General features: G+C 35.7%; 2 protein-coding genes across 3 annotated transcripts in view; both read left to right on the plus strand.

The window, feature by feature from the left end:
- LOC124414285 overlaps positions 1-3,683 on the plus strand; it is a 60,913-nt gene extending 57,230 nt beyond the window's left edge. The window contains exons 5-6 of the transcript XR_006929932.1: positions 2-4; positions 3,671-3,683. The gene's annotated coding sequence lies outside the window, so the exon portion shown is untranslated. The remainder of the gene's footprint in view (position 1; positions 5-3,670) is intronic.
- The window catches only part of LOC124414286 (hepatic leukemia factor), a 212,297-nt gene continuing 189,396 nt past the window's right edge, over positions 2,063-24,963 (plus strand). For both annotated transcript variants that reach the window (XM_046895323.1, XM_046895326.1), the window contains exon 1: positions 2,063-2,275. In XM_046895323.1, coding sequence (XP_046751279.1) covers positions 2,188-2,275 — 88 coding nt within the window. In that variant the 5' untranslated portion in view covers positions 2,063-2,187. The remainder of the gene's footprint in view (positions 2,276-24,963) is intronic.

A 24,963-nucleotide genomic window follows, 5' to 3' on the forward strand; every position in this document is an offset into this window, starting at 1 on the left:
GGTCGTATTTTCTTTTACGATTTGACCTGGCGAAAGTCTAGACCACTAAAAAAACGCAGCGTTTTCACGACTAAATAATGCACAAAACTCCCGCAGCTGTTTTCTTTGTGCGTAATTTAGGTTTCCCTTTGTTACTGCTGAACCATATTTGAATGAAAATGCATTTTCTCAGCAAACCGATGAACCAAATTGATAAACTAACCAGCCAAAGGCGAACAAATAGAGAAAGCAAAACTGAAAGGATCTAACTAACTATGAGAAAAAGTAGAAGAGAACAAATTCTCTGATTGTACTAATTCTTTACGATGTATCTAAGAATGCGTTTTGAGTACCAGTTGAATTTTTATTGGTAGCATGTAAGAGTGATAAATGCAAGTGTCAACTGTTTGTTATGATACGCATTGCTCGATTGTCGTTCAAGTTAGGCTGAATTGTATAATAAAATGATTTTGTGAAACTCGTGTTTTATTTCGTTGCACATGATTAGCTCCTATTCCATTTTTTCCTTCAATGCGTAAGTTTTACCTCGATACTAGGACTGTTCAGGGCCATTTAGGAAACACAGGTTGGGGTCTCAGGTGCGTAAAAATTGCGAAGCAAGCAAAACTAATCAAAATATTAAGTATTGTAACATCATAATACGAACATTAACTTGGGATCGATAGCTAAATGAGCATCCTCGAGTGTGAATAGTTCCGAAATGCAATCATTTGCTAACGATAAATCTTGGTAGCTATAGGGAAAATGAGGCTCACTTGCTTGCTAACTTTTGATGATTTATAATGTATTCAAATCGTCGATGAAATTATTTATACATAATGTTTCACCCAAATAAAAGTAACTGGATGTATTGATTGTGTCATCTATCATACGTTGGTAGCTTATATTGATTCAACAAGGTGCCGAAAAAATGTCCGTAACTCACGACGATGAATTTGAGCTACGACCATATTTATAAGCCTTGCATATTTTACGTCTACACTAATAATAGCTAAGGCAGCTTTCGATTTGAACCAAAGCTTCATTTTCGTACTAGTAACGTCTACCTATGGATGTATGTACAAGTGGATGCGAATGAATTTCCGAATAAAGGTGGTCCTTGATATTCAGCTGTTCAAACATCAGTCAAAAGTTAAGCGCAGGACAGGTGACGAATCCCCTTGAAGCTACTCTACCAACACTGTATAGAAGTTGAAAATAATATTATTATTGCAAACACTATTCAAGGAAGAATTACCTTCTGTATTAATTCGTAGGATTTACTTTATTAGCAAATCAGACGTTTGCGTTTGTTTGTGAGCCTTGCTATTTATCGGAATTAAAAGAATATTACCTAACTCGTTCAATTTTCAAATTCGTGTACTAACGCCATTCATCAGGTACCACAACACCGCACTTAATTTTCACCACTTTTTTTTAATGTCATTAAAATCACCATCAGCAGGTTATCCATCAAAATATAAAATAAAAGTTTCAAAATTGGGAAAAACGCCTGCTAGTCTCCCTACTGACGGCAGCTAGTCGAGCATCGATGCACGTCAAGTTGCCTGTAGTGCGGCGTATTTCTACGTGCTTCGTCCGCTTGCCGCAATTGTACGAGCGGCGCTGATGCCGCAACGGTGTTCGATAAGGCAGCAGTCGCTGGGTTTAGTAGTGGGAGACGGGAGGTGGTCGCGGTGTTATCGGTGACCGAGGAATACTCGTTGTACATGTGTGTACGCAGAGATCCTCGGTCACTCGATCGCGAGTCGGTCCACGAGCCGGCCCCAAGATCGCGCCACCAGCCGAGCCACTTTTAGATTGATTTTCAAGAGCAGCGAACGGCCAGTGTTATTTTAATGTGCTACAGTGGGCTGTGGGTGACTTAAGCAATAGTGAGGTTCGGTGTGTCTCTCCTCTCCTGGCGCAGGTTCGTTAATCCCGGAGAAAACGAGAGGATTGATGATAATAATAATAATAACTGTAAAAGAAAATAGAAAAAGGAAAGAAAATATATAACAAACAACCTGACACACGACGGAAGAAAATTGAACCACGTATGTACATGTGACATAGCTCGGTTTGAGAAAAAAATAAATAAGAAATAACTAAACGTAAAACAAGTTATCAAGAGCGTTAGTTTTTTTTTTTCGTTTGAATCCGTTTTGTTGTGCTTCGGGACATACTGAGCTCGGCGCAGTGCGTGAAATGAGCGACAAGGACCGTACCTCTCCTACCCTCGTCGAAAACAGCCTCAAATCACTCCTCGACCAGCCCAGTATCTTTCCGCTAATTGGTGAGTACCGCACGATTATCATACACCACGAGCCTCTCGACGCTGCACACTGGCTAGATCCGGACGCTCGTCGACTGTTATTCCTGCCGTATTTTAGACGGAACAGCGCCTATCTCAGGCTGTGCTCGTGAACTGGTAGCGAGGCTCGTGTAGCCTCCGAGTATCTTGCCTCCAATTGACGATACCATGCTGTGCCAGAAAACACCGGATCGTGCCGCGAGCGCGGCGGCCAGAAACGTAGAGTCGCAAGGCACCGCGGAATTTCGAATTTCGAATTTCGAATTTCGAACGAAACGCGTGAACGGAGCCTAAGGCCTCCCAATTAATCCTCAATATTTATCTGCCAGTCTCTCCGGTGCAGCCGGTGAATCGAATCGCCGTCCCCGCTATTAAACCACCTCCTTTTTCTAACGCCGCGTGAATCTATTGTTGCGACGGCGCTCGGGTTCCGATTAACCTCGTTCGGACCCCGTGGCCGACCACGTGACGCGAGCAACGACCCAGCCTCACCTCGCCGAGTGTCCTAGCGTAAGCCGAGACTCTCGGTATGTGTTGTGGCGTGGTGAACGCGTGGCGACGCCACGCTCTTCGATCGTAATTCAACCGCCGCGCCGCGCCGCGCGAGCGCCGGCTCTCCTCGCTCGGCCCCCACTCAACGGTCCTCGGTTTACTCGCTCACGTGACAATCCGTTTATAGGACTTATCTTTTTTCTCCAATTACTCGCCTGTGCGCAATAATGCTCGTGGGTGTGTTTTCGTTATTGTTGTTTTTTTATAACAATTAATGATAACCAGTATAGGAGAATTACGAAGCATAAACGAAAGATTTTCAACGCGGAGTTCCACGCTTCGGTTCAAATTCCGGGAAGGAATATCGTGGTGAAAATTCCCAGTGATCGATTACTGGAAATGGTTCAACGATCATCGTGGCAGATGTATTGACATGTTCTAGTTAGTAATATTCTACTAATGGTCCATGTTTATGTATATCATTGTTGGAAATTCATGGAATCATAACGAAGCCAAATCCACATACTCATATTTTGTAAACTTGACTACTTCAGAGGCATTCTAAAATTGTAAAATAACGATTCCTTCACCACTGTTCCATTACGTTAACGTTACTAACTTCAAGATCATGAAATAATCAGATACATGTAGATGTGGCAATTTCTATACGAAATTGTAGGACTGAAAAAAAAACGAAAGCTGAACTAACGTGCAGCACTGTCAGGATTAGTTGCATTTCATGCTCAATTTTCGAATACCCATGAAAAATCTTATCTGTCAGTCGAAAATATTTATAATATTACTGTTCACTTAGATTACAAGTAAAAGAGTAGAAAGCATTTACGAACGGAAGCAATCTTTTAAAATTGTGTTCGTCGGATGTAGAGATTAGATACAAGTTAGACATAATAATTTGTATTCACGTTTCGATATGCGTCATCGTGCAGCTCCTATGAATTTGTTTATTTTTAATTTTTTCAAATTTATAACTGGTTGACAATCTACCTTTAGTACTGTTTGCAAGTCATTATCAAAGGTATAAAGTGGGAGGACCCTCAAATTTCATTTCGTCAAATCTATACTTTTACAGCTTCAGAGAAGCCACGTGTTTGGACGGATTTTTTAACCGAAAAGGCACACCAGCAGCAAATTTGGCAAACAAATGATATATGGTTTGACAAATGAGCGTTATAAAGATAGTAAATGATTGTGATCTCTCCGAAAAGTTCTTTGCAATATCGAGGGATGTTGTTTTGATATGATTTACATCTTTTTATCGGTGAAAAATTTTATCACATATTTCACTTGTAGTGGAAAATGTTACTGCAGCCGATCGCTCACGTGCGATTGAGAAATCTGGTTCAAAGTAATTCATGCGTTTAACATAGCTCGTTTAACAGAAATCCAAAGTTGTTGACAGCAGTTACCTCGTCATTTGAACGGCTGACTGTGTTCGTTGATTACATAGACTGGTCACGAAATTGCTAGAGGATTTCGTTCGTATTTTCTGAATGCAAGGAATATTTTTTTGCTTTCGATTACTCCACCGCTTCTACCCAAATTACTACTTACGAGCTGTAGAAATAAAATAACCCAGAATTGATCGCCTCATGAGAATAGAATAAAAATAAAAATATAAAACGGCTCATGAATTTGCCGCGATAAGACCAACTTAAAGATAACGAGGATCTTTATCATCGACAGAAGGGTAAATAATTTACAGTAGTAATTTTTTCCGTTTGACCATACAATAAATCGTCATTGACGAATCAGGAAACGCGTCGCGTTCTATGCGGAGCACCAGACCCAGGTATCAAGAGAAATAAATTCTGTTTTCATCACACGAAGTACAATTTGAAAAATTCATTCATCGAAGAGTTATAAACAGGTTTAAAGCTACAATAAATTTTTTTACCTCATACGAATGACTATACAACTTGAGAATATCATGACAACTGCATTTGAAACGCAAATCGCGATGCTCGCATAATCAGTTACAGGTATTAGACGTAGGCAACAATACATGTATAATTGCTTGCTAGGTTGATAGCATTTATCGTTGTGTAGGCCTTGAAGTTTTGAGAAACATGAATCCACCTACATTCTATAACGTATTTCAAATAATTCTAGGGAATTTACACGCCGAGATGGATTCATTTTCGATATTCAGCTATCAAACTACAACTGGAGCTTCTTTTTTCGAATAACTATGACGAAATATTGGCTGCACGTGCCAATTCGGGGTTTGTTTAGAACACTCCGACCTGTGATTTGAAAAAATACTTGATTTACCTTCGTCGCAACTTGGGAACAGTATTTAAATTTCTTGACGAGGCGGGGCCTAACGGTTAACCATATCATCGTTATCAGCGGTATCTGCGGCACGATGCCGATATGATATAGAAATCGGAGGTTATTTCATTTCTCACGAGTCCCTCACCCACTCGATGCGAGTTGAACGTTTAGCTACCTCGGAATTTAATACTTATGTTTGCCTGCGAGTTATGCAATAATGTTATAAAGTTTCGTATGTACATGTTTGAAGAAGTCGAGGAGAACATACAATCTTGATATCCTTCTATCTAGATTACACCTATCCAGATGACTGATTTGCCAAATGGTATAAAAATCAGCTCAATGTTTTACTTTGATTGAAGCGAAAAGCGATGTTGCGGAATCGATGTGAGTATATTCGTCTGTTCGATGAATGATATAAAAATTATTCATTTATCACGGAGAGAGTGAAGTTTTATTTAAATCAACTTTCAACCTTCGAAATTTCGCAATAAAATATCGTAATTAATTAAAAGCTCGGTTTCTCGCATCAATTAATCTGTTTAAAGATGACTTGGCAAAATTTTTCCCGCAATTCTATTCAATGATTAACCATGACGAAGCAACTAAATTGAATCGCGAACTGTTTAGAGACCGTAATTTCTGTTATAATTGTCACAACAACACAATTGGAAAATGATCTATTCAGTACAATTTATTACCACTTTAACAGACAGTTTTATAGATCACATGTAATATACTATATATACCGTGTTTTCGTAGTTTGAGATTAAACAAACTGGACCGTAATTGATTTGAATCCACTAGAGATATCGCTCAATTATTTTGATAACAGACTAAAACGAACGTACAGGCGACATTCGGCACGCAGAACATATTTCATTATTCGTTATTCGAATTTCTGTCCGACCTCAATTCCTAACGCAATTATTTCTTTGTCTACGATTTTTGCTACGATCGAAGCTTTATCTATTTTCACAAAACGCGTCTAAGAAACGCTGTTTCTGAGATGAGCATCTTCACAGCAACAGAATCAAGCTCGGATTGTTAAAATGCACAAATGCGTGCTATGTGCCCAGTTTTTTCCCGTCGTTGTTTGAACTTTGCTCCCTTCGCTCACAGCATCCGTCTCTTTCCTACGAGAGCTGTGCTCCTCCACCTCACGATCAGTAGCCAGGCAGTCATCAGCGAAAGTTTTAACGAGATCTCTCCGTCTATTGCGAGATCGCGCACAAGGCCGTCTGCATTCGCTTCGGGGCCCCGGGAGCCTCGATAGAACGGTCACTAATTGTATCCAAGAATGAAGTAACAAAAATGAATTTATCAATCAATTCACGTCATCGCTTAAAAGAAATAATTTACATATTCTTGTGCCTAGGTTGAGTTGATTATTTTTCTTATTTGGCATATCTGAAACAATGGAAAAATATGTATACCCTCCCCCCCCCCACGCTTAAATTTTGCTTTTGTATTTTTCGGAGCAAATAATAACGATAATAACTTAATAATTTTACTAGCACAAGTTTACAAAGATTTTGTGCCTGGGGTTTATGTTCGTGATTATTGTACGTTAGTGGATATTATGAATAGATGAAAATGACTGTTTTTCGAAAAGTTTGATTTTCTAGCCAGGAGAGTGCTGTTTGAAAATTGAAAGAAAATTTTGATATTAATTATTTAGCTGATGAAAAACCGAAACAAATATTTTTGTGCATTCTATTCATTAGGTTTAATTACAATGATGTATATTATGTTTGAAAAATTCATAAATTGTATGATTTTGATATTCGGTTGATATAAAAATGATGGATTTCCTTAATTTTTGAAAACAAAATTTGTCGCGAAACAATAATTTTCTTTTGTTTAGAATATCGCGAAACCTTCAATAATTACGCACACAAATCTCAGGTGCGAGGTCCGTGTAAACTGATGTTATTATTTTTCAATATAAGTGATTCAAATGCGAAATTGTTATTTGTAATAAATTTTTGAGAAAATAAGTAAATTTTCTTGAAATTTCAAATACCGTTCTGGTTTCTACAAAGCAAACTCTATCTAATAAGACTGTTTTTTCTTTCATTAATTACGTGGAAGAAACCAAAATATTAGACCTAGAACACAGATTCAAAAATCGTGTTGACCGGTGTAATTAATTTATATCTTGCGAAGGTATAATGTTGAAGAGATAAAAGTCGGGTACAGATTTAATAACTGATTTTATTTAAATGCTTAAGGGGCGGACATTTTTTAATTACATTTTACGACTCGAATAGAAAAGTCACAATGAATTTTAAGTTTTTGACTTCAGGATTTTTTTTTTTTTTTTGCATGTTTGCGACAGAAAAAATTCAATTTTTGCTAAAACCGTGATATGATTTTTTGATTATTTACAAAAATTCCCGTAAGTTTGCGAATTTTTACTTTAAAAATTTCTGTTCGAATCTAAGATCTATAAAGGGTAACTAAGTATAAAAAATGATTCTAAAAAAGAGGATAACGAGTGAAATCGTCCTGATATGAAGTAAATTAATCAATATGCATACATCAAACTCTGGGTGATTGAATAATTTGTAGAATCGCGTAGAACGAAAGCAGGCTGTGTAATAAATAAAATGTGATAATCCGGGTGGTGAAAAGTAGCACATTTGAATAAATGTTGGAGCCTCGGTTGCAGTTGTATGAATAAGGTTGAAATTTGAAACGTTAGTGTAACGATCTATTTTTAGAAAAATTAGAATCATTATGGAAATTTCAGGTTTCTGTGCGAGGGCTCGTACGCACAGGGAAAAGCTGGAAAATTCAGGGAATTTCGAAAATAAGACTGGAATTATGAGTCTGTCGAAGAAATAACCTCGTTCAAAAAATTGCATTCAAAATTTTGTTTCGTCGTACCACTTCATACATTCTGTGTATATTGCTTAATGCCAAACTTTCTTTTGCTTTTTTCTTACGAAAACCGCAGGTATTAGTCAGACAGTAAGATATAAATTACTCGATAATATTGAAGATATTAGTACGCAGGTGCGAAAAAAATTGTTAGTAATCAGAGGCATATTTGTTGAAGGCTTACTGGAGAAATTCTATTTTCAAGTTGGAATATGACGAAATATGCTGTGAAATGTTAGTAAATTATGTAACTGAAATAATTAGAAAAACACTTTGTATTTTTTAAATACAATTTATACTCCAAAATAATTCTGTATTTGCAGCATAGCAATTTTTCATCAATATTTTATAATGTTAACATTACCAATTTCAATCTCATTCTTATAAAGACTCTGGCCGTAGAATTTCACGGCTATAACGCGCAACAAAATATGCAATATCAAATTCTGTTTTCTTGTGAAAAAATCAGTGAATCAAAGTTGAAATTGTTGTTTAAAATTCGATAGTAAGTCGTTATAACTGATCTCAACTTTTTATTCAAGTCCCGCGTAAACTGCAGAACTTTATTACTGTAAATAAGAAAAAATTCTTATATAATAAAAAAAAACTCTTCCCATAGAGTTAGAATAATGAAAAACCTGAAACTTTCGGAGAAAGATAGAAAAAATTTTCAAACAAATGTCATGCTAACGAAGGAAGTCGGTCAGTCACGTGTGAATTATAATTGTTTAAGAAGGAAGAATCAGGTTAACTTTTACGAATAGTTTAATCGATAACTTATTAGTTACATCGAAATAACGGCCAGCCTAACATGTATATATATATATATATATATATATATATATATATATATATATGTGTAAAATTTTTATTGCGAACCAATTTGGGTAACAATATTAAAATTTGAAAAAACCAGACAATTTCTGAACCCGGTATTACTGGCGTAGATACATAACATATATTTCTCGAGTTCTATTTTCAAAATTTTGAATATCGAACGATTCATCGTTCTCAACTGCAGGACAAGAAAATAGTTTCCGTAATTCAATTCACCCTTTATTGTAACTAAATCCTATTTGAAATTCTGATCACCGATTCTTCTTCCGTGCGTGACTCGTCAGGCAATTCTTGGCCCCCGTCTATAGACTGCTAAAGCTCTAGCGACTATAGACAAAGCTTCGAATTAAATAGAGAGATTCGAACCTCGACGTAGAGGTATTTTCGAACAGAAATGTCGCCACCGTTTTTTCCCTATAATCTGCCGTGAGGGTAACATTTGTCAATTTTATTTCTCCGCGCGTCTAACTTTCGCAAATGTTATGTGCATGTAGATATGTGTACGCCTATGCATGTCATATATATGTACATATACTATATATACGGGGCATTCGAGGTGAACTCGAGGAGTCATTTTCTCGGGTCATCAGATCCTTGCATAACTTTTTTTCCCCTTGATTCCACTTCAAAACTAGTCAATTTTTTTGAAGAATTTTTTCGCCACTGGCGCGACGATCGTTTTTGAGTAACTTGTTTTTTTTTAATTCTGCATTTTTTTATGTATAGATCCTAGATCGTAAATCAGTAAGATGTATTATGATTAGAAAGTGAAATGTGACTGCTTCACATTTTGTTTTCAGTTCCTGACAAAAAAAAAAAAAAATTAATCTTCTAGAAATGGTTTTCGGAAAACTTTTTTTTATTTCTGGAAAACGAACGCCGCCATCTTGTCCCAGAACTGCCGTATAATTACTACAACGGTCAACACGAATTTTGACTCCGAGTTCTAGATGTGAAATTTGAATTTCTTCCACCTAACTAATAGAAGAAAAAATAGTTTTATAATATAAAATTTACTTTTGTAGAAACTAGAATGATAAATCATTATTATTAAAAAGTTTGAATGCAAAACTGAAGTTTGTTCAGTTTTTATCGACAATAAATGTGTGAGAAAATAGGTAAATATCGTTCTGGTTTCCACAAAAGCAAACTTTAGCTGATTTTATTTAGTTACGTGGAAGAAATCCAAATTTCACATCTAGAACCTAAACTAAAAATTCGTGTTGACCAGTGTCATTTATCAATATAATAAAGACAAGACCAAATTTTAGAAATGATAGATGAATATTTCGGTTATTCATCGAATCAAAATTCATTTATTTAAATGTAAACTCGGAAAATTATTATTTTTTTTACCTGTAATATTCCGTAGATTTATTACCACTCTTCGCGGATTCATTGGATTTGTATTTCATAGATTTGTCATAATTTTTTGTGAATTTGCTTGAATCATCTTTCGCGGATTTACTTTTACATTCCGCCATTCCGTTTATTATTTTCAATACCATGTGCTGTGAATCGAGATGTATAGACTATTCCCTGCCCAAATTTTGGCAAACACAAGCATGCCACGAACTTCCTCAAACGGAATCACGCGATGCGGTTCGATGTATGAGATTATCTCCGCATTATCACTGATAAATCACTAATCGCTTGACGCTGCGTCGACGATAAGTGTTACGTCGAAAAGGCCTAATTACCTCCAACTCGGATAGCCTCGATCGTCTTCCGCCCGCACTTCACACATTATGCAGGGTCTGAGGTATGAACGTGGTGTGAGTATACATGGTGTGCCTAAAACTCCTACGACACGCCCCTTTCTTCGAGGTTAAAGCCTTTAAGTGAGACGTCTACCAACTGTCTAAAAAAATCCCTATATTGTTAGGGAATTATTTTTCTGGCGATGGCTAACCTTTAAAGTCACGCTCATTTTTTCCTCACGCAAATTCAACGTCACGACAATTAATCACCACCGATCTAGGGTATTTTGGCGCCGTTGGTACACATCTTACTCAAGTCCAGTCCAGCGGGAGAAACTTTTTCAGAGAAAGAAGCTGCACTTCTAGGAACACCATGTATACCCACACCACGGGTATGGAACAGGAATTAGACACACATCGGAAGCTGGTCACAAAACTTTGTTCAACCTTGTACGCGCAGAACGCTGCGTCATCGCAAACATTATACACATATATAGTAACACAAACAAGTTGCAGGTATATATACGTACGTATTTATATCTCCCTCCTTGATCTCTAAGAAATTTAACGCGATAAATAACTGGTGAGATAACCCGGCTCTAACAGTGGAAAAATTTGTCCTCATATGTGTGTGACTTATGCATGCGGCGTATAATAAAGACGTGAAAAATTGATGACTTATTGTGCGGTTTTTTAACTCAATCTTCATATTTGTTTCTTTTTTCTTTTCTTTTTTTAATTTTTTTTTTTATAGTCTTATTAAATCGTTTGGAATCTTGTCGATTTCCATGAAATATTATAGATAATCGTAGATCGTATTTTAGGAATTCATTGGAATCCTTTCAAATCTTTAAAAGCCTAGGATAATGACTTTATCCGAATCTCAAAAAGTCTGAAAAATTTCGTGAAATCTTATCAAACCTCACGATCAGTTTCCGTTAATGAGATTAGTTGGCTAAAAGTTAATAAGTTTTATTAATTTTACGTATGAGATGATATGTTACGTATTGAGTATTTATCAGAATGTTAATATTATATTTATAAGCAATGAAGATTTTTTTGAAAAATTTACAAATAGAAAATACTGGAATAATCAAGAAAAGCTTGGATATCAATACATCGTTTGAAAACGTTGAAAAATTTTCCTTTTTCTACAAATTTACCGTGTTTAGATTAGTTTTTTCAAATTATTATGTAAAATTGTTCGTTTAATACATATTCTTGAAACATTGCACCGATATTGATGATTATCCATCTGTTCGTTGAAAATCTATTTCAGAGACTTTGCAGGAAATGATTTTTTCAGTAAAACGAGCCATTGTAGGGTGAAATCGAATGAATCGACATTAGATTTTTGGCTATTTTGAAATGTTTCAAAATCAAGAATCGATATCTAAGCTTTTCTTTATAATTCCAGTACTTCCTGTCAATATTTTTTACTGGGGAATCTTCGTAGCTTGGAAGTAAAATAATTCAATGTATAATCATCTTACGAATATCTGGTAAAAAGATGTGTAAATTGTCTATTTTTTGACAACTAACCTCTTCAAGTGGATGCGTTTTTTGTAACGACCGGTAGTGCGCTTTTAGATGCCAACTGCATTGTGCACAAGTGCCGATCAATATTACAGAGAATATGCCCGATGCCGTCGAGACGGCTTCCCAAATCGCCCAATTATTTCCACCATTGCTCGTTTACGATGCAAAATACTCGACAAAGTTGTTATTCTAGACTTATTAATTTTAATAATTACGGTACCGCAGCTAATCGATAAGAAATTGCCGCATAATTTGCAGTTCAATCAATTCGACAAGTTGAAATAACTTTCTCCTCAAATCTTACTCGTAAATTGAGGATCTTTCCAATTCCTTAAATTCAAATTATTTTCAAGTGGAATCTCAATACTCCATAAATTTGAAGAAACAATATTTCGAAAAACGGATCACGTTCGTATAAATTCTCATTCTCCCAGGTTCAAGGAACTCGGAATATCTAACTCTGCAATACAATAAACGCCTTGCATTTCCCTTCATTTTTTACTCCTGTTTATCCAAAGTTCACGAATTGTTAAGGCACCATCCTAATGTATCTGGTCGAAAAATAGCTGATTTTCGCGATTTTTTTTATGGTTAAAATACGCTAAGCAGTTTGATTTTTTTTATGTCAAATCAAAGCACATATGAAGAACAGAATATAAATTTTTACACGTTTATATTCATTCTTTTACATTTTTACAAAAAAAAGGATTTATATTTTTTGAAAATCTTACACTAGGATGACCTCTTAAACGTAACATAGATCCGTGGCAAAGATCGAGGAACATCTGGCTGATCCGAGGATCTTTTAATCGGATATTCCCACGCGGTTGGCATAGCCAAACAATTTGTTTTCTTGTGTACAATATACACATACACTTATACAAGTTATATCAACAGGCGTGATACGATCGGTTAAAAGATGTAAGAACACATCATTAAATCAGAGTGAGCAAAATAAAATCACAGCTGCTAGAGTACGAAAATTCTTTTCCACAGTTATTTTTGACTTTTCGTTATATCTATTATAAAGTTTTGCAATCAGCGTACAGTTGAAACACCTCCCAGCCAATTTTTTTTCTATTTTTTTTCATTCTTGTTTTTTTTTTTGTGTTTTGAAAGAAAGTATCTTGGATCTCGCTGCAGAATTTTGCACCTACGAAAAACACCATTTTCTGGCCACTACCCAGAAATTACAATCTATGTTATATGCAACTTTGAAGATTTAACGCGAGGGAAAATTTGTGAATCCGAATTTGCCTGACGATATCCTGTAAAGAGTTTTTTTTTTTTTTTTTTTTTTTTCTCAAAGCCTTAATTCATCGATTGCGTTATTTGTAGTATGACGAAATTCGGAAAATGTTTTTGACTGTGAAAAACAGGCGCATGTATCGGTACACGTTACTGATGCTATAGGTTGATATTGTTAATTATTCGGTGTTTTTGCGAAAAAAAATGTTCCTACTTGGTGTCAATGTCAGGTGATATTTTTATTAATCAGAAAATTTAGAAATTTGGACTACATGGTGAGGGAAATTTTTCAGAGATCGTTACAAATTACTTTTAGTAGCTTAATTTTGTGTTGTTACAAATATCGATGTTCTTAATTTTCATACAGGTGTAGACATGCAAAATCCGGTAAAGATTGGACACTTTGACAGACTTGGCAATACACACTTGACACCTGACGGTGATGCAATGATACCCACGAGGTGATTATCGCGAGGATTTAGCAGAGAAGCACGATCGCGATAATGGATCGAAGGGAGGAATTGCGGGAGGCGGAGAAAATTATCGAGTCTCGTATAATTACGCTTATCAACTACTGCGGTTAAGAATGACTAATGCAGTTCACCCGTAGACTTTATCAAAAAAATCGATAGAACTTTGGATAAAGTACATTAGAAGAAATGTTCAGTGCGAACTCGATCGAGTTTATACACCGCAGCGGTAGCTTAACTTAGCCTCAAATAAGCTCAAATGTGATCGTAAGAATCGCTAAATTTGCTAAAATTCTGCACAGCAATATTCCTTCAAGAATTTGGGGGGGGGGGGGGGGGGGAAGCACTGGTGGTCTAAATCCAAATTGTCAGGAATCCACCTTTCCACATTGAGTCGATTTAAGGGTGAATTCTTTATTTATTAAATTACGCGTTTATTTTCGGCTTTACAGTGAAAATGATGAAAACCAAAATTGAAGCAAATTTTACTCCCCACAAATTTGGTTATTACAATTCTTTTTCTAGGATCGACATTTTTCGATTCCGGCCCTGAAGAGGGGAGGGGGGGATGTAGTTATCGCATTACCTCATTTATTGTTGACTTTTACATATAAACGACTTAGAAAACAATTCCCTCCAACTTTGGTCCTCATCTTTTTTTTCCAATGATTGGTATTTCTTGTCTAAGATCCCAAAACGTTGGGGGGGGGGGGGGGGGGGGCGGGTTTGATTTACTTATTGCATCGTCTCGTTTGTCGTTACCTTTTTGCAATTTCAAATGCTTACTTAATTGGGCTATAATATTTTTGAAATTCAGTGATTTCTCTCAAGATGTGGGTGTAAATATCTTTCATTCAAGCCGAGTTAGAATACAATCAATGCATGGAAAGCTGGTAAGTATTGGGAAGTGTGGCATGGGCGTGGCTTACAAATTACCATCTGGTGGAGAAAATTATAACTAACAACAAAAGGGTCAGCGACACGTTCTATTGGCTGTAGTTCGAGCGGATCGAGAGGAAGAAATCTCTGCCGATAGTTCGAGCGTTGTCGCTCGCACTTTGGCGTATGAGACTATCACAGTTCTCAAAGTTGCGCTTCGTAGTCGGTAAAAAAGTGATGAAATAGATTTGACGAGAAATACGAATCGGTGCTGAGGCAAAATAAATCATCTCAACTTCGTGTCAACATCATTTTTCGCTATCTGTTTGTCAGAATCTTTGAGGTTATGTCAAGTTTTCAGTCAAATTCACTGCGATAATCAGTGAATGTGTTCTTAGGCTGACTGACACATATATTTCATATATTCAGTGTCTTGATAATATCTGATTTTTAAGGCAGTAGTCTGGTAACTTGCACGTTTTTTAATCCTTTTTCCGAATTTTTTTTTAGGGGTAAATAAAATTCAATCGGTACGATTTTTTTATAAATTATTAATGGTATCTAAGGGTGCACAAAGAAAATTGTTATTTTTCTAAATTTTTTTTATGCAGTTTTGTAGCACTGAAGTGAGCATCTTAAAAAAAGCTAGGTGGCTGGCTCCGGTGATTCCACCACTTGAGGCCATCTGAAACAAAAAAATCAAAAAGATTATTGTTCTATGAGCTCGTCATTCTGGTTGGTACTAGGATTAAACAATTTTGTTATAAAATAACAAAATGGTGGGCTTCGAAAAAAAAGTACCTTTTTTTAGTGGAAATCGGTCTGTAAAATGGAAAATTATGGACGAAAAAAAAGATCCTAGTACCTGCGAGAGCTAATGATGAGTAGAATAACGTATCCAAGTTTCATCCCAATCGGTTGGATAGAAAAATTTTTATTACCCGGGCCGACCGTAAAAACGCTGTTTCGAAAAAAACGCGATTAAAGTTTCAAATAGATTTTAAAAAAATTGTACTTACATTAATCGTCTATGCCTGAGGCGTATAATACGTCTTCAATTTCTTCGTAAGCATCATTCTCAGCAACTTTTTCTACCCTGCGACTCATTCTGGCTACTTTAGAAGCCTTTGTGTGTCATTTTCTGCCTTTGAGATCCGGGAGTTATTGTACAATTTAGCGAGATGCTCTCAAATATTCATTATAACTTGATTAATATTTCGAATTTCGGTCTAAAATTTTTACAGTGTACTCTCAATACATTTTACTTTCGAAATAAGTAAGAAAATGATAATTGATTTTTCCAACCCAATTAAGTTACCAGACTACTACCTTAAATTAATGTTCTTAGTTCACTTACGCGATATTTTTTGATTACTAACCTATCAGTTCAAATACAATAATTAAGTGCGTAGGGTACCGAAAAGATTGGCTAGAATAAAAATCGTTGAGAAATAATTTTTTTTTTTTACAACTGTTGAATTTCATTAATATTGTTATAATAGCTAATTTAGTAAGCATCGGTGCATTTGAAACAACTTTCCATAACTGGCGTCTCTGTCTCTTCGCTTCGAGAGTATAATATTACTGTATAAACGACCAGTTGTGACCTTATTTCACGATCTAAATCTTGTTGTAATTTGAAATAGGTTGTCTATTCGAATCATATTAATATTTCACTTTCTGCGTCCATGTCTTTGTATTTTTCACCATTTTTTTCTTGATATCCATTAGATGTATGTCAACTGCATTATTTAATTACTAATTTTTTCTCTGTGAAAACGATAAAATGGACTTTGCAATTGAAGTATAAATTTGACAACCTTTTTACCACCATGTTTCTATGAACTTAGGCAAAGGTCTTCGCACCTCAAAACCTATTGGACGCCAGAGATCTAGACTTGCTCTCGCGCCGCTCGAGTGATCTCTATATTTACACGATAAGGCGAACAGCATGGCGTATTATGGTTATGGACTGATATTAATACGCTTTATACCCACACTATACGCTCAATCACATGCCTCGATGCCGCCACTTCACTCCTGTGTAACAGCAGCAGCGGCATGCGGCACCAGCTTCTGTTAGTTGTGACACGGACTTTCGTTAGGGCTCATAACCCATGATCAATGTCCGCTTGTACAGTAGGACCCTGTCTTCTCGAAAATAACCGCCTCTGTCTCCCACTCTGGGGATTACACGTGGCTCTTCAAGTTGCCAGCACCATGTCTGAGACGGTGATGCAACTGGAACGCCAGTAGTTTTTAATCTTTTAATTTGTCCGATAAGCGTCCCACCTTGTATTTGCAGCTTTTTACTCTTAAAACTACTTTTTCGGTAACAACTACCGAGTTTTGTGGTTCCACATGGTCCCTGAAATTTTTCTTAGTATAAAAAAAAGTATAAGATTCATTTATATAAATATATATATTGCAAAAATAGCACATTTAAACAAATCGTTGATATTCGTACTTTTCCAAGAAAAATTGTATTTTCTGATATTCTACCATGAAAATCGGAATGCCGATTTTTACACAAACTTCATACATACCAAAAAAATTTATAGAATTTTTTCCTATCGTTCTTTTCCTTTGTCCACCATATTGGATCTACTAATTTAAAATTTTTGAATTTTGAGATCAGAATTCGGATCAAGTACAATAGAAGAAGTTTTCAGCGTGAACACAATTGGAGCTCAACTTAACCTCAAAGAAGCTCAATCTAAATCGTAAGAATCGCTGAAATTGCAAAAATTCTGAACAGCTGATTCGTAAGCAGCGACCCCAAAAGCCCATGCATGCGAATTTTCAAGTGAATCGCATCTAATGAAAAATGTATGCATGAAAGGGTTAACGTGTTGTGAGAGCCACGTGTTTGATTCAAAAGTATTTACGAGAATCTGAATAGCTTTTTTTTTGATATTTGGAATTGGTTCGGAGTTTTCCATAAGATGAAATCGCGATCGTTATAAACTGCGCTCTAGTCAGATAAGGCTGAATAAATATTGTACACATTTTTTATCTGTTGATATCGACGTGAAACGGGGGCTTTGAGGTTATGTTTTAAAAACTATTTAATCATTCATTTATGTGGTACCAACTGACCAGAGTGCATTTCTTAACATCAGGACGATCACTTCACGAATAGCACGAGCCGAGACGTTGATTTACGTAAAAATTTGAAGTTTTTTTTTAAATACTCATAATTGAATCGGTCAAGTGACCACGTGCCAAAACGCCTTAGCACGTGTTTTCGGTCCCAAATATCTCGGAAGTTATAAACGCTCATTATTTAGAAATATGATTGAAGATCCGTTGACCTTTCAGCACTTCAGAGACCAATGGGTGACCCATGAACTTCAAACACTATTTAGAATCCCTCAGATGATAAAACGGCTTACTATATATCTACTAGCGTAGAAGTGTAGACCCTAAAGTGCGTAGATCTCGTTACTAGTTCAGTTAGGATTGTGAAATGAATATGGAAACGGAATATTTGGGATCTTCTTTTTAATCTACGAGTTATTTTGTATTCGAATAGGATGTAAAATTAAATGTATTTCCAGCGAAAACAATCTTCTCCATACGCAAATTTTTCAGGTAAATTCATTTCAAGCATATGATGATAAAACAAAAATCGTTACTTTTCTTCTTAATTTAACAGCGATATAATCGCATAATGAATATTTATCACATTATTATATTCACAATTAATGGAAATATGTTTTTATAAAAATAAATAGATGAGTTATACCTTCTGAAATTATAACCAAAAACGTCGATCTGGATTACATGTATGTTTCGTTGTAAATTGTTTTGAAATGATCTAAATTCTAGCAAATTGGTTCGATTTTACTCCATGATTGCTCATTTTATATTCATAAGAATATTTTCGACAATTCCATACTAACACTTGTTAGTAATCATGTCAGCATGTTTGATTGTTTAATTTTATAGCATCTGTATATATAGAACTGTAGTTTTCGATATCAGTGGTGTAATACTCAAACTGAAAATATTTCGAATAGTTGGAGAAAATGATGAAATTTGAACCCTTTCAACCCTTTCCGTTCGTTTGACTATTTGATTTAAGAAGAAAAAAAGCTTGAGTTTGCTCGGTCGGTAAAGGTAGGACTGCTACATGGCCTTAAAGCTCAGAGTCTTGGTTCTAGTGCCAGTGCTTTTCTATATTTTTTCCGAATAATCTGTCAGCAATTTTTGGATTCAGATTTTTGTGATTAGTAGTATAGAGTTTGAACTATCTTTTAAAAAATTTTCATTGCACTGTCGGTAAGGGTAGGACTACTACATGGCCTTAATTAAACATGCACGTTTTAGTTTTTTAAACACCAGAGCGCTGTAAAGAATGATTCAAGGCGCAAAGTAGCGTGAAAATAATCCGTGATTTGATAGCGACGCGGACTTCCGACTAATATCAATCTTATTCGTGATCGAGAGCCAAACAACGCTGCACGGTTGGTAAAACAGACACCATGCTCATAACTCCTATGCGTATCGATTTTTGGGCTTATTGACGTTATTGAAGGGTTAAAAAACTGGAACAAATATCAAAAACGTGTTTAGTCCAAACAACGATGGTAAAATATTCAGAAAAAATGGCTGTCCACTTAACCTCTCAATCGTTTATAAAAATCTGATTCTACATCTTGTACTTGGAGATTTTATATCATGAAAATTTTGCATCTGACTATCAGTAATTAATACTTTCCAGTGATGAAAAATGTTAAAAACAAATCGTATTCCAGACAGATGAGATGACTATAAAGAAAAATGTCCTTGCAAAATGTATTTGAATTTCGACTTCATTGAAACGGCACAATGTGCGAGACGCCATTGTATCGGTGCCGGAAGTCTTCTTCTTCGATCTCGAAAAGCGATTTGCTGATATCCACGGAGTTGTAAAACGGTAATCCGACCCACAAAGCTAGTGCATGATGGCCAAGATAAACATTCCAACGAGTGCTATAAGACTGATCGAAAGTTGACTTACACTTTATTAACGTTCTATAAATTTAGATCAGCTTCTTCCTGACTTTTCTAGCGGGCCAAGGCTGCTCGAGAACCGCCGACTATAGCCTAATTTAAATTTCGAAGACGGTCGAACGTACGGCGAACTTTCATGGCCTCAAACAAGATAAGACGCCGCAATTGTGATAACAGCAAATAACAATCACAATAATATCAAGAATGCGGCGATAAATACTGCACAGATGCTGCTGATCATTGCAAAAAAAAAAACCCGGTTGTAAAATATTTCACTCATCCTTATATACCAGGTGTAATAGACTGTGAAAAATACGTGATTCTTAGTTAAATCGAGTGAATTTTAATTGAAAATTTATATTGAAGTTGATTTATTCAATGGTAATACTGTAGAAGGTTTCAATTTCTACAGAAGTGTAGGTACTGAGCATAATTATTGACGCTGGAGCATGAAATTGAAAATCGAGTTGGTGCAGTGGACTGAAAAAAACCTTAGCAGGTATTTTATATTCTTATACAGATGAATTCACTTTTGCTACGAATAACGTTTGTTTCAATTTATCTCTTGTTTATAAATTGATTCGGTTATTCGTTCCTTACTTTTCGCCGATCACGTGCTTCGTGGCAGTGAAAGTTAGGTTAGGTTGCATTGCATTTGCATCGTACACGCCTGAGAATCAACCGGTGAATTACTCAAAGGAGATTTACGTACGTACCAACCGCTCGAAGCAGAACTTTATCTTGAAAATATACTTCCTAGAAACACATAAAGTCGCGGAGAGCTGTTTCAAAGTAATTAACCTAATCTTGCACGATTCTCAACACACCAACAAATACACGCGCATAGATGTTAATTCGCGTTGCTGGTGACCCAGATCACGATTTTCGCGCATGTAATTTCCCGATTTTCGAACCTCTTAGCAAATCAATGAATTTACGTTTTTCTGACCAAAGAAAAATCTTGTCTGCAGATAAAAAGAATGAAAGAAAATCAATGCAATAACTCTCGATTACATGACAAGTTATAACTTGCTTATTTTTGTACTCATACCAACTAATGCACTGATCTAACTTCTGTGAAAATTATAGCAAATGAATTTACTGCTGTTGTCAAGAAACAAAATTTTGTGGTAGATTTTCAAATTATGTTTCGTGATTCTCACTATTTTCATCTGATATTCTGTAATACATGAATCAAAATTGTAATATATTAAAAGTAAAAACAATGAATCACAACGAAGCAGAATTATTTATATACATATAATAGGGTGAGCGGGAAAAATTACTTAATCTATATCGTTCAAGATGACGAAAAAAAAATTCTGTAAGAGTTTGAGCTTTTAATATTAATATTAAGAGGTGCCTATTTGCAGTTTTCTATTTCACGTTCAAGTAATACAGGAATTTTTTTTTTAGTTTGAAATTAAAAAAAAAACGTCTCATGCGATTTTTTCATAAATCTACTGGTTCAAAAGTTATTTCAATGATTTTTTTCATTTCCACTATGATATAATGATTGAAGAATGAAAAAATGTAATCTTTCTCAAAATTCATGTCATCTTCGTTACTGAAACATCGAAATTTACCCGAAATTTCCGATTACTTAACGAGAAATAAGTTTTTAACGTAAAATATTGTACAAAACTTATATTTTTATCACCTTTTGAACCAGTAAAAATCCTACAAAAACATGTATTGCTCTTTACGATACGCCAATCCGTTGATGAGTAATAAAATTGCAAAATAAAATAAAAAATTCCCGTGTTATTTAAACGGGAAATGGAAAATCGCAAACAGGCACCTCTTATTTCTAATATAATATTAATATCATAGCTCAAACTTTGACAGAATTTTTCTTCCGTTATCATGAACGATATTTTCACGGTGAATAACGAAAAAAATTAATAGTAATTTTTTTTTGTATGCAATTTATTTTTCTTGAAGGATCTCTTTCTTTCTTTCTTGTTTCACACTTTTTTATTTCGGTTCTACTTCCGCTACTTCGGAATCCCGCGTTTCCACTCTATTGCGTATTTTTTAAATTGGCCATTATCTATTGTTCTCGTTCCTCTCTGGCGATCAGGTGCTTTAATCTCCTAGGTAGGAAACGCCGCGGCGTATTTCCTGGCTTCCATCCTACACACTCCTCCATCTCGTGTGCGGGGGAATTCCTTAAATAGCTCAACAACTATACCAGGTATCTCATTCTGCTTCCCTACACGCGATCAATAACAGCTACATACTTCATACGTAGGTACTCGTACGTCTTTCTGGATTCCGAAACTGAAACCTATATCGATCAATACTTTTATTATTGCAGATTCATTTTATTTCACTTGTTTATCGAAAAATATTGGAAATTCTGGACATGACTTTTAAGTCTTCAGCAAAGAAGTCTTGAGGAACAAAAAAAAAAGATTTCGGTTTCGAGGATAAATCGTCTGAATTAAACGTAACGAGAAGGGGGGGGGGGGGGGGGGGAGGTTTAAACGTTTCTACACACTCTGGAAATCATTGTTCGTAAAATTTTTTCAGGTTATCTTTTCAAATTTGCATGGCGAGGAAATTAAACTGTAAACATTAAACTCTGATTAAATATAACGAAATTTAATCGTTGTAAGCGTTCTTATTCAGGACGAAGCATGTAACACGTATTCGGAGGACATCATTTCGAACATGTGTTATACTGATTATTGCTTGAAAAAGACATTTTTGTTAATTTTGGGAATTCTCAATCACTCGCAAACAATTGAAGCATATAAAAAAAAAATTATTGAAACAAGAATTTCGGATTTTTCCACTAAAAATTCGAATTAAAAAAAAAAACATGGTGTCGATTTAAAAAATGAAGTTGACCTTCATATGTCCCCGTGAACTCCTTCGCTGACCTGACAAAAAGTTGGAATCATTAGATCCCGCTTCAAAGGTGATGAAAATTGGATTTCAAACATTTTTCTCGAAAATATTTCATTTTCAAGTCATTCGCGTTTGCCAACTCAATCCTTCCAGTAAGGCAATTTAGTAGTTTTTGGCACGGAAAATTCCGGATTTTTGAATGTAATTTAAAAAAAAACGACAAAAAAAAATCAAAAGGATGCAATTATAGTGACAATTTCTGGAATTGTTGGCACATATCTTACAGTTGGCGTGTTTTATTCAAATTACCTCAGATTCATCTCTATCGCATGAAAGAGCTTTTTTTCATTCGTGTTCACTCTAATTGGCTTTTTGAAACGGTTTTTTTTTTTGTCCAATTTTCGATACAGACAGATTGATTCTCATCTTGCAAGGATAAGAATAGACGAAAAACTGTCGGTTCTTGTCTTCGTCGTGTTTATTCCGTCGAGCTTTTTTCTTGTTGGCTTCTTCCATTATAATTATAGACGATAAATACGGTTTTGAGAAGCCTGAATTGATCGTATCACGCGGCTGCATTGAAATGGGAATCAATCGAAATGTGTGTAACATGTAGATTGCGACACGGTTGCTTCACGGATTGTCGATGCTGCTGTTTATCTCGTTGCGGTTGAACGTCGTCGTTTTACGTCGGCTTACTCAAGGTTCAACAGTTTCGATAAAGTCGACCTATGCGTTGCATGTTTAGTCAACAATTTAACTACGTGACTGGAATCATACAGCCTGTACAGTCATTGTCCGTCCATTTACGATTGCTTGATTCCAAGAGAGTCGATGCACTTTACTTGTAAGTCAATTTTTAGAAGCACTAAATTATTCTTACGAAGCTCAGTCGAATCAACGACTTCTGAGAATTGTTGTCAAAATTTGCATAGATTGTGAAATGAAAGAGGACACGTCTGAATGAAGTGGAGTAAAAGTTTTTCAATTCCCTGTGAAATCGACTCGGGATGTGAATTTTACAGAAGTTTTTTCTTTGTGGCTTGTCCATAGACAGAGATAATTAGAGAGAGCAAAATATCCAGGATCAAAGTGTAGAGTCAGGACACTTAGATATTTACTAAAATTAGGACACCTCAAGGATTTAGCTTAACATAAGTATTCAATTCAAGACATCTCATGGAAATGCCACAGAAATACGACAAGTTCAAGTATAATTCTGATAACAGATAACGACTACAATTTTGGTATTTTTGAACGTGGTGAAAAATTCGAAAAGTACGATCATGAATCGTGGAATAATGAATCGGAATCAGAAGAGTGTAAATTTAGAGTTTGAATGCGGATCAGTTTGAAAGTACAGAATAATGTACAGAAAGCATCGAAGTTGAGATCGATTATTTCATTTTCTTCAATCCTTCTGATTTCTAGTTCTCGTAATTCCCTAATTGATTATTCTACCATATTGATTTTGGCGAAATTCTACTTTAGAAACTTTTGAATTCTTGAATTGAACAGTGTTTTGAATATTGATCAGTCGAATTCTCCAGCATCCTGATTTTGCGTTCCGATGTCGCGATTTTCCGCTTTCAAATTTTGATTTTCTACGAAGAGAAAAAAAGAATCACAAACTTGCGTTTTCTCATCATCAAAAAGTGAATATCACAGACTTTAATCTTACATTGACTTTATTTTATTCGGGAAGTTCAGGTTTTTTCACTTATCTTTCGGTGATTCATCCATCTCTTTCCATTTTTATCAGAAAATTATGCGTAACGTGAGATTTTATTTATTATTCCGCTAAAACCCGTAATGTGCTTGCAGAAAGCGTTTGCTGGCTTGAATTACATGCATAATGGGAACAGTAGATGAGGACAGACCGCTCTTCTATCTACGTTTTCTTTTCTCGCTTTCGCGCGAGTCCTCAAAAATCCATAGATCAGACGCGAGGATCAGGGACATCGCAAGCTTCACCTGTATTTCCATTGAAAATCGACCTTTCTTCTCTCTTTACTCTGCTTCTTCTTTTCTTCTTATCCTCATTCTCCCTTTCTCTCGTCATCTCTGCTCATCGCAGATTCAGACCGCTGCGCAGCAACAGCAACGGTGCCATTTAGTCTCGTTATCACTATTAGAACACTGATACTCGATAATTCGTCCCGTGGACTTGGACTGTGCAATGAGCTTCCAAAGCTTTCTTAAGGTCATACGGTGCTCCTACCCTTACCGGCTGAGCAAACGTCCAGCTTATCGGTAGAGAATCTTTCATTCACGAAATTATTTTCATTCCTAGTTCTCGTCTAGCGACCTCAATATTGCATGAAAACAGTCTTACGATAGATCATCTTACTCCTCATTCTTCCGCGAATTTGCTAAAGTATCTCAGCTTTGCACTTTTCGGATCCTGAAATGTGGGAAATATGGGAATAGTGACACTTGTAAGAAAACCATACATTTTTTGACGATTTTC

This window comes from Diprion similis, chromosome 13 (assembly GCF_021155765.1).
Source record: "Diprion similis isolate iyDipSimi1 chromosome 13, iyDipSimi1.1, whole genome shotgun sequence".
NCBI classification, from domain to species: Eukaryota; Metazoa; Arthropoda; class Insecta; order Hymenoptera; family Diprionidae; genus Diprion; species Diprion similis.